At 37.1% G+C, this 10,125-nt stretch overlaps 1 protein-coding gene across 1 annotated transcript in view; it reads right to left on the bottom strand.

Moving 5' to 3' along the window:
- Positions 1 to 6,735: 6,735 nt before the first annotated feature.
- Positions 6,736 to 10,125, bottom strand: part of tbata (thymus, brain and testes associated) — a 7,320-nt gene continuing 3,930 nt past the window's right edge. The window contains exons 3-7 of the mRNA XM_013911658.1: positions 9,874 to 10,061; positions 9,507 to 9,588; positions 8,281 to 8,437; positions 8,150 to 8,190; positions 6,736 to 6,824 (exon numbers count right to left, since the gene is read on the bottom strand). Of these exons, the coding sequence (XP_013767112.1) occupies positions 6,736 to 6,824; positions 8,150 to 8,190; positions 8,281 to 8,437; positions 9,507 to 9,588; positions 9,874 to 10,061 (557 nt within the window). The remainder of the gene's footprint in view (positions 6,825 to 8,149; positions 8,191 to 8,280; positions 8,438 to 9,506; positions 9,589 to 9,873; positions 10,062 to 10,125) is intronic.

The following is a 10,125-nucleotide window of genomic DNA, read 5'->3' as shown; positions in this document are numbered from 1 at the left end:
TTATTACCTGATCTGTTATGTTCACTGGTTCATCAGTCCAATTCAGTCTCTTAATAAATCAGGTTGAAGTCTTCCAAATGATCTCTTCTTATTGGGATTAAGTTGGCTCATGCAGTTAAAGTGACGCAAGTCCTTGGGGATAATTGGCAAGGCGTATAGCTATGGGATGCTTGAGAGGTGGTTTAAGTTTTAATGGACTAGAGAGAATGTAAAAAAAAAAAAATTGAAGCTCACTTTGGCCAGAGCACTAAAATGTGTCCCTGAAAGACAAGGATTATAGCTGCCTTGTAAGGACAAATGTCACGCTGATAAACCACAAGTGGTCCAATCAACAAAGATGATTTGAACATAATGGTATGCAAGAGGAGGTCACAAAAGTAGGGCAGCTTTTATCAACTTAATCCTCTCTCAACTTAACTAATGGTGCTGTTGATGGTTTTTGAATCCACAACTAGAACAACAATGGTGTTCATGACAGAGATGGGAGGAAAAATCTGCTCTCCAAAAAGATCTCCAACGCTTTCCGTGTCCACGAGATGGCGAGACCACTCCCTATGACATAAATTTCATCATCAGACAGTGACCCCAAAGGTTGGCGTGGAAGTTCCTGTGCCTGCCAGTTTTCTGTGACCACTAACCACCACGACTAGTCCACAAATAATTTACATTAAAATACATATTTTTAAGTGCAAAATGCAATTAACCATAACTATGCATGAGCACATGCAGTGGACTTGGCTTAAGTGATATGCAATATGAGATTATTTCATTTCATCATCATCACCATCATCGTTTATTTGTATAGCACTTTAAGAACACACCAGGCAGACCAAAGTGCTGAACAACACAGATCAAAACTACTAGCAAAATTAAAAATACAATCAAATTATTAAAAATACAATCAAATTAATAAGAAAGATGTCCGTTTCCTACAGAGTTAAAAGCAAATGCATTTGGAAAAAAGTGGGAACTTCATAATCTCATATTAGAGGGGGGCTGCATCTGTCTCTCATCTTATGATATGAGTTACACTGGTGAGGTCTCTGTGGATTCTGTGTGGATGTGTGTGAGTGAATTGCTTTCATATCTGTAAAATATTTGGCAGAAGGCCCAGTGCCTCCCTCTCTTCTCAATGCTGCCTTGCAGTGTTGCTGATAGAGCACCGGTAAACAGCTGCCTCTTATCGCTCCAAGCCAACAGGTGTCCTTGTGAGAAGGATTCATGACGTAAATGCCGTTGACCAGGCCAGCAACCTCAAACTGCAGTCACACCGCCAGGGAAGAAACGTAAGGTATGTGGTTGTAAATTGCATGGATGACCTCCGAAAACATCCAAAAACTTTGTTTTCAAGATTGGCCTTCATGACAATTTGTGTGCTATGCCAGAAAACTATGTCATTCAGATACTTTTTGACCATGAAGCGATGCTCAAAGGTCTCTTTTGGCACAGTTTATTATTTTACACAGGTATTTTCATGATAGATACATAAATGGTCAGTCTGCACATAAGACCTGTACTTACCAACCAACCAGTACTTTCAATCCTCAGGTCAAAGGGGTTTTTTTGTTAGTTTTTTCTATTTTTTTGTCTTGTCATGCATATTGAAGAACAAAGGTAAATTTTAGAAAACAGAACATTATGGCACAAAAACAGAAGCTTGATAAGAACAAAAGGAGACTCACCAGTGGTAACTATGGCAACATATTGGTATGGCTTTATAGCAGTGATTTATGCATACATTAGTTGCACTGTTTATTTTGAAGCCTTTGTTCCACTTTCCTAGCTCTCGGATTTTAATACAATAAAAGGAAGCTGAAGTTAGATTTTCTGAGTGTCTTCTTACATTCATGTGTTCCATTTTTTGATCCCATTAGAATTGCTTTGAAATAATTTTGAAGCCACTGTTCTGCGTGGTTATGGCTGGTCTGTTTCAGTCAGGATACATCCACAAAGAGACACGTCTCCTTTTCATGAAACTCATATACAGTTAGGTTTTTTTCTCTTTCATTTTTCCATTGTGCATCACTGCAGAAGATTTTGAAAATATTAGGCTGCGAACGAAGTGCGACTTCCAGCTTTAATAAGGGGTTTAACAAAGGTTTTAAATGTACTTTTTAGGAATTACAAATGTTTTTATACACTGTCTTCCATTTTTAGAGGCTCCGAAACATTTGGACAAACTAATAATTTTTAACAGAAAAATTTTTCCTAATATTTATAACAAATTTAAGAGGAAAATACTTTGAAATACTTTGAAATCAGTGACTAAAATGTGGAACAAATACTGCGGTTCCTCCCTTGAGATACTCTGTTCAGTTTTGTCTTCAGTAACTGAAAACCAGCTTACATGGGTTGAAATTAGATAAACCGACTGTTCCACTCAAGAATATACCATATTGTATATAACATACCATTTCATTTACCTTGAGGAACATTTGGTTCGCTTTTGCAGTGTTTCCATTTGCACTGGGGAATGAGTGTATTCCACTACAGAATACATGCCCCAAAATGTATTTTGTAACGTATTCCATTATGTTACTCAATTAGAGTAACGTATTCTGAATACTTTGGATTACTTAATATGCTATCATACTTTTTACAACTACATGAATGTACTATTGCTGTGTGATTTATTACTTTTACTGAAGGTTATTCGCCATAGCAATACCAACTAGATTTTTAAATCTTAATATAAAATGAGTAACAGTAGGGTAGACATTAGGTAAGGCTGCACTTTTTGCAGCGATCTCATATAGAAAACTATTCCGTGCGTATATAAAACAGGTCAGCGGCTCCGAACTGTAAAGGCATAAAACCCTAAAGGGACCTCTGGCTAATATATCGGGTTCGTGTCGGGCTTGTAGCCGAAAACTAGCTTTACTTTGTTGTCTGGGTCAACTTTGCTAGCGAGAGACAGAGAGAGGTGTTGAAAGGCTGCTCCAAAGGAACTTGTTGTTTCGGAGGAAAACGCGAACACAGCATACAGTTGAGTCTTAATAGCTTACTTACAACTGGGCTCGTCAGGCACTCTTCTTGGTTGCAGTGGTTATTATTATATTTACATGCTTCCAGCATAGAGCTGCCACCCAGGCAAAAGAAAAATAGAAGAAAAAGTTTATTGTTCTAACAATATACTTTTCACGTTTGAACAACATAATATCACATTATTACAATATACATAATTATCACGTTCGTACAATATAAATATTATATTGTATATTGTATTCTATAAGATACCACTTTAGCAATTTTTAAGCAATAAGTGTGATTGTGCAGGATTTTGTTAGAGCCTTTTTTTTTCCTGCCAAAAAGAGAATGCAAATATCCCAGCTGTTATTTTTGAATTTAAACATGCACTTAATCTCCAGCCTACTGCTGTCAATCATATGTAGCAAAAGATCAATATGGCTAAAAATTCAGCCAGGGACTTGGCCCCAGGAATGGCATTAAGGATTTTTAGTCAGGTTTAGACTGAAATATAACTCAATGGTTACTGAAAAATGTACAGTAATACAGATGTTGACTGAACTGACTTCTCCCTTTCAGCTGGCCAGCTTTTTTACTTACTCTGTAAAAAGAAATCTACAAATTGTTTTGGGAATTTATAATAAAAATATTATAAATGATCTTTTAATCTACTTGTGAATTTGTTGAACCTTATTTTAATGTGGCACTCGGTTTGGAGCAGAAAGTGACCATCCTCTGGAGCATAGTCAGAGACTCTGTAGAGATGAGCAATGTAATAAATCACTTTGACAGCATGCAAAAGTGTCCTTGAGTCTGTGTTTAGCAATAGTAGAAATTCTCATCATGCTACATAATTTAAAGTGTTGATGCAGATTTATGTCACTGCTCGTGTCTCGTGTCTCTCCTTGTGTCTCCCCAGTCTGTAGTCTTATTCGTGTCTACATGTTCCATGTTGTCAAGCTTGTGTTGTCTTGTCAAAGTCCCATTTTGAAGAGTCTAGTGTTTCTATGTTCAGTGTGTTTAGTTTTATTTCCCTGTGGTGTCAGGTTCATTTGTATCAGCGGTGTTTCTCCAGGTGTTTCCACTTCCCTCATTACCATCCTGTGTATTTAAGTCCTCTGTCTCCCTCTGTTCAGTGTTGCTTTATCTGTCCAACTTGCTTCATGTGACCTTGGGTCTCAGGATTTTCTTAGCTGCTGTTCAGGTTCATGTTTAGATTACTTCATGCTAAAGTTTTACATGTACCTGTTCAGTTTCATGTTCTCGTTTTTATGTTTAGTTTAGCTGTCCCCAGTTTAGTTTAGTTTTGGTTATGCCCCTGTTCGCCTTGTCTTGTTTTCTTTTCTTGTATTCAGCCTAATAAATGGCTCGGTTTGTGTTACACTTAGTTTTTCTTTCTTCCGTGTCCACTTTGCAAACACACCGGCCGCCCGGCCGTAACAGGTAGGTTAAAAATTGGTCTTTTTAACCTACTAAGTACTGAAACTGCAGGGGGGGGTTTGCTTTGTTTTTTGTTTTTATTTGAACTATTTGACCATCAAATTGTCACTACTTATTAATCAAGAGTTTTTAATCACTGTGACTGTACACTGAGCTGCAAACTGCTCTGGTGTGTTTGCAAAACACAATTATTTTTCTTCTGCCCCTTGGCTGCCTCCAAAAATTAATTTCTGAACGAAGGCAGTCCTGATGGAATCCAGTGTTAGTTCGTAACAGATGTGAGTTATTGCTGTTATTGAAGACCATACTCTCACTTCAGGTGTACAGGGACCAAAAAACCTGTAATGCGCCCTATGCCTCCTACTCTTGAATCATCCTCACAAAGGTGATTTCTTGAAGTCTATACATCATATGGTTGAGCTAATTCTCACCTACCCCAGAGCATCCTTGAGAGGGTAAAGAGCTTTTCCAGTTTAACACAATCATGAAGGAAGTAACACTTTCATTCCTGAATCACAGTGTTTTGACAAACAGGCAGGCTAAACTCCAATAACTATGATCTCCCTAAGGTTGGAACACACTGTCTGCTACTTATTGTTAAATATATAAATAGACATACACTCATCAGCCACTTTGTTAGGTTGGTCCACACTGGTCAGATAAGGTGTTAGTAATGCCATTGTCTCCGAGGATTAAATTAAAGGTTAAATCACATGTCGGAGTGACTTAATTACACAAATTGATCTTTGAAGTAATTCTGGAAGCAATATGAAACCTAAATTGAGAAAACATTTAATCTGTTAGCTGCATAAACTAAAAAATAAAAAAAGGCTTTGCAGGTGGGGGATCTATTTTCTTCTTTTCTTAACTTTTTGTTGTTGTTTTTTTCCCTGTGCTGTTACGGTTAGGTTTATAACAGATGAAAAACAAAATTAAGGCAACAGGGAGTACTTTGTTGGTTGCTAATGGTTTCAGAAAACATTATGAAAGATTTTATAATGGGCTTCATTACACACAAAAACTTGTAAACATGACAAAATGCAGGCATTCACCACACAGCGTCAATTATGCCTTAGGGGGCAATATTCTTGCGCATGTAGTGTTTGGTAGACACAAAGAAGAGAGAAAGCAGCGGCACTGAGCTGCAATGGTGAATGTGAAAACTCTTGACTTCTTAGAGCTTCTGAAATTTACTTTCTTCAAAGTCCTTGGTTGAAAAGGAAAAGCATGGCATCTATGTTAGTTTTAAAAGAAGAGATATAGAAGAAAGGTTGGTTCAGGACAGAAAATCTTATATAGCATAAACTGTTAAAAGTATTCACTATCATATCTATATGTCATAATTTTTGTTGACCAGTTTATGACTCGATTGCCTTTTTTTTTTTTTGCTGCAAAAAAATAAAATAAAAACAGTTGATAGTTTTGTATATCACTTAAATGTATTGGCCTACACATTAGCGGATCATTTAAAAGGAATGCAGTACATTATGTAGCGTAATATATATTAAGGGCTAAAATTATGATAATAATGACTTAGTCATAGGAGTAGTTGTAAACAGATCTTTGCACATTAATGCAGCAATAAATATTTTGGTATATATAAAATTACAGGCACACTTACCAAATAGGTACTTTTATTTTTCACAAGTGAACTGATTTATTCATGAGCTGTTGCTTGTTTCTTACTTCATCTGTTAAGCAGAACCTGACTCTGGCTTGATTTTCATTGTTTGTTTCTCTAACAGTCTTCATTGTTCTGCTCTTGATTCTCTTCCATGCTGCAGTAGACAGAACAGTAAGATACTAAAATAAGACTGAAGCTTTAAGTATAAGTTAAAACTCACATTATTTTGTCTGGCCACTCCTATATGTTTATATGTTTTATATATAAAATCAGGATAGCTAGGGTAAGCTCTTTGACTTTTTTCAAAAAGAAGAAGATAATTTCTGCTATATCTCCATTTATCGAGGTTTGCCACCCTGCCAAAAGTAAACATAATTGTTATTCTTTACACAGACATTTCCTTTTTATTGCTTTATTTGAAAAGTAAAATAGGAAAAACTGATCAAATCTTCAGATTACAAAATTTATATATATATTATTTATTAAATGTTGCTTCAATCAGTTTCTAACCATGATACCTTTGAAAGCTAATAAGCAATTATGTAACAGTATCCACAATTATTACACCGCACAATCACATCTACAGCATATAATCCTATTGATTAACAAATGAAAATAAAGATAAGCTAACTAGGTATTAGGCTACATTTCTCATAGCACAGAAATAATACAATATAGCTAGTTTCTAGGAAGATTATTGAGCTCTATGCATTATCCCCCTCCTGAAGTGAAGGAACCTGAACACTTTCGGCCTCTGAATGGACTGCCAGGACTTCTGCATCACCAATCCGCTCTGCAAAGAACACTCATGTCAGATTCATGCTAAGAGAGTAATTTTCCACATAGGGGAGACCGGGGATAGTTGTATCGTGGGTCAGTTGTAACACTTCCAATTTCTCCAATCAGGGCTAAGTTTCAAATGATGTGACTCATCCTGTGCATGCCCAAAGACAAAATCAGCACATTTTGTCAAACACAGACAATTTAACATGAAAAAAAGTAATTTGTATGCCAAAAAGTAAGTTTTTCTACTTTATTTCAATTTCTAATAGCATTATCTGCTTTGCAGTTAAACTCATCAAACTTAAATTATGTTATTTGTATGTCTATGGGGATATATTCTGTGTAGGTCTTTAGTGCTGGTGTTTTAGCCGTTGGCTGTAATGTTAGCTAGTTCATGGCTATAGGAGTCTGGGTCAGTTGTAACAGCAACAGTCTGGGTTAGTTGTAACAATAATGCAGATGTTACAACTTACCACACTATTACTTTAACTTATATTAAACAAGTTGGGGCAACGACATCAGCAGAGAGAGGTTCACTGGTCGCTTTTGTATATGCAGTTAATGCCATTGGCAACACAATTACTTCACTGTTTGTGTTCCCACACATACATTATGCAGACCACTGTGTCAGAGATGGACCAGTAAGAAGTATTGGTGGAAATAAATCAGGATGGGTGCAAGACACGGATTTCCTCATCTTTCTGAGACATGTAAATACTTTGCATTACATTTTGAATCCACTACCTTAAACGAGCTCCAATTTACAGACAGAAATGTCAAAAATGTTACAACTATCCCTGGTCTCCCCTACTACAGGTCCACATATCAAAAAAAGTGGAAACTCATTATGTTACACAGCTGTTTTCTGAATTTATTGGTTCTGACTCACAGCAGATTTTAAATTTGCTCTTATTTGAGCTGCTCAATATTCATATGAATAATTGGATCCCTTCTAAAATGCATTACTTATTTCCGCAAATGCCTTTCGGTTAGTTCTGCTTTTTTAACTTTCACAAAAAGGAATCATTTAAAGAAGCCTAAGTCAATCAAGACACAATCACTGGAGGAAAAGGAGCATTTATAAGAAGAGGCTGGCTGATGATGTCAGTCCAAAAAACTCATGCCAGCAAAAGAAGCTCAGAGACGAGCTGCCATTCAAGCCAAGGACAGACATAAACAGTGTGGCTTAGGGTGGCTTTGTAAAATGTAAAGGCCAAACTGTATATTAAATATACTCCGAAAGACAAGAAAAACTAAACTGTGCAAAACTTTACATGTTAAAATCATTTTTAAAAATACATACGTAACAGAGAAAGTCAAGCATAATCAAATTACCTGGTTTTTCATCAATGGCAGTTTGATTGACTTGGTGTGAACTGTGGAAGTGAATAAACAAGATTAAAACACATTTAGCTTGAAACATTTCTGTGCCAAAAAAAGAGCAAAATCTGACACTTCACTCTAACCTCCTCCTGTGTGGTTTTCCCCATGGCTGCTCAAATGATGCCGCATACACAGACAGAGACGCTCCTGGATGAAACGCCTGTAGCTGCTGGAAGTTACGGACAGAGAGGTCGACACCGTCCAGAGCTTGTCTGATCATCCCCATCACCAGATCTTTTTCTGCAGTTGATCAACAGTACAACAAGAGTAAAAGCAAAATTTAAATATTTACCGTAAAAGTGAATTAAGGTAATTCTATAACCATTATTTTTGTGCTGTCTCCTGCCCCACCCTGAGCCTGGTTCTGTCTGAGGTTTCTTCCTGTTTAAAGGGAGTTTTCTCCTTCCCATTGTGGCCAAGTGCTTACTCACAGGAGGTCGTCTAATTGTTGGGGTTTTCTCTTCATTATTGTATGGTCCTTACCATATAATATAAAATTCCTCGGGGCAATTATTGTTCTGATGTATTCTGATGTATCAAAAAAAGTAAATTGAATCGAAGAAAAACAATGTATGTACCTTTAAGCACCAGGTGCTTCTGTGTTACAATCTTTTTCAACGCCATTTGAAAGGTTTTTAAAGCTGATCATCAGGCTGGATCATGTGACTCTAAACAATCCCTTTGCTATGCTGCAATAGCCCTAGTCCACCAGAGAGGCTTCCAAATGTACATTGAGCATTTCTTCCCAACTAACTTTCCCTCCACTACTGTATTTAAACATTAGTAATTGTTCATCTCTAGCTCTCCTACAGTGTGTCTGTCGTCCTGTCTCTCTCTGCTCTCTTTCCCCTCACCCCCCACCGGTCACAGTGGATGGCAGCCCCTCCCTTGATCTCGTTCTGTCAGAAGTATATTCCTGTTAAAACAAGCTTTTTGCCCCTCTTATCAAGTAAATGCTCATAGAGGGTCATGTGATTATTGGAATTATTGGAGTACAGCAGTTTGTGAAATATTCAGACCAGCCCGTCTGGCACCAACAATCATACCATGTTCAATGTCAAATAAATTGCCCAACTCTGATGATGAGATATTGGCATTACTAAGCAGTTAAAAGAGCAACCTAAAAAAGTGGCCAGTGTGCATAGAAAAAATCCAAAGTGACAAATTAATTGCTAAAAAAGTAGGAGGGGGATGCAGTGCCAGACTCTTGAAAGTGCATGTATTAGGGAATGGTTTAAAGAACGCTTATTTATAACTGGAAATGGTAGTGTGCATATCTCCACTGTGTATGTGGAATGAGGATTTTTACCTCTTTGGCCTGAAAGAAGAAGCCACTGCTGCACTGTGGAGAGAGAGTCTGTCTGCAGGATCTGACAAAGTATCTCCAAAACCTGACAAGAAAGCGACAGACCGTCACAACAGTAGCTCAAAGATCACATGAAGTTTTATTGAACTTATTACTGAACTTCTCAAGAAACTTGGTGACAGTGTTTTGCCAGAGGATATTTTTCAGATATCTAATTAAGTGGAACTTTGACCAAAAGCTGTACCCTCTGTGATGTTGGATCTTGCCTTTTTAACCCTTTTTGTTTGTTTGTTTGTTTGTTTGTTTGTTTTAACCCCAAAACACCTCATATTATACAGTACAACTCAGGATCAGTTAACCAGTATTTTACCATAAGTTCTTGATCATGGAAGGGTTGAGGATGGCTCATGCGCTGGTATTGAGATTTGCGCAGGTAGGACTTGGAGGATGGAGGAATAAGTCTGCCAGTCTGAGCTGAATATTGAGTCTTTCGTCGGACAAACTTTTCCTCTGGTTGTTCCTGCAGTACATGGATACATTTTTCCAGTATGAAATCTTCTTGAGTTAGAAAGAAACTGAAGAACTCTACAAAATTAACTTAAATTAGAAAATATGTAAAAAA

Source organism: Pundamilia nyererei, unplaced genomic scaffold (assembly GCF_000239375.1).
Source record: "Pundamilia nyererei isolate P.nyererei 1_Seehausen unplaced genomic scaffold, PunNye1.0 scaffold00069, whole genome shotgun sequence".
Lineage (NCBI taxonomy): Eukaryota > Metazoa > Chordata > Actinopteri > Cichliformes > Cichlidae > Pundamilia > Pundamilia nyererei.
The sequence above is the reverse complement of the archived record's forward strand: the minus strand, read 5'-3'. Positions and strand labels throughout refer to the sequence as shown.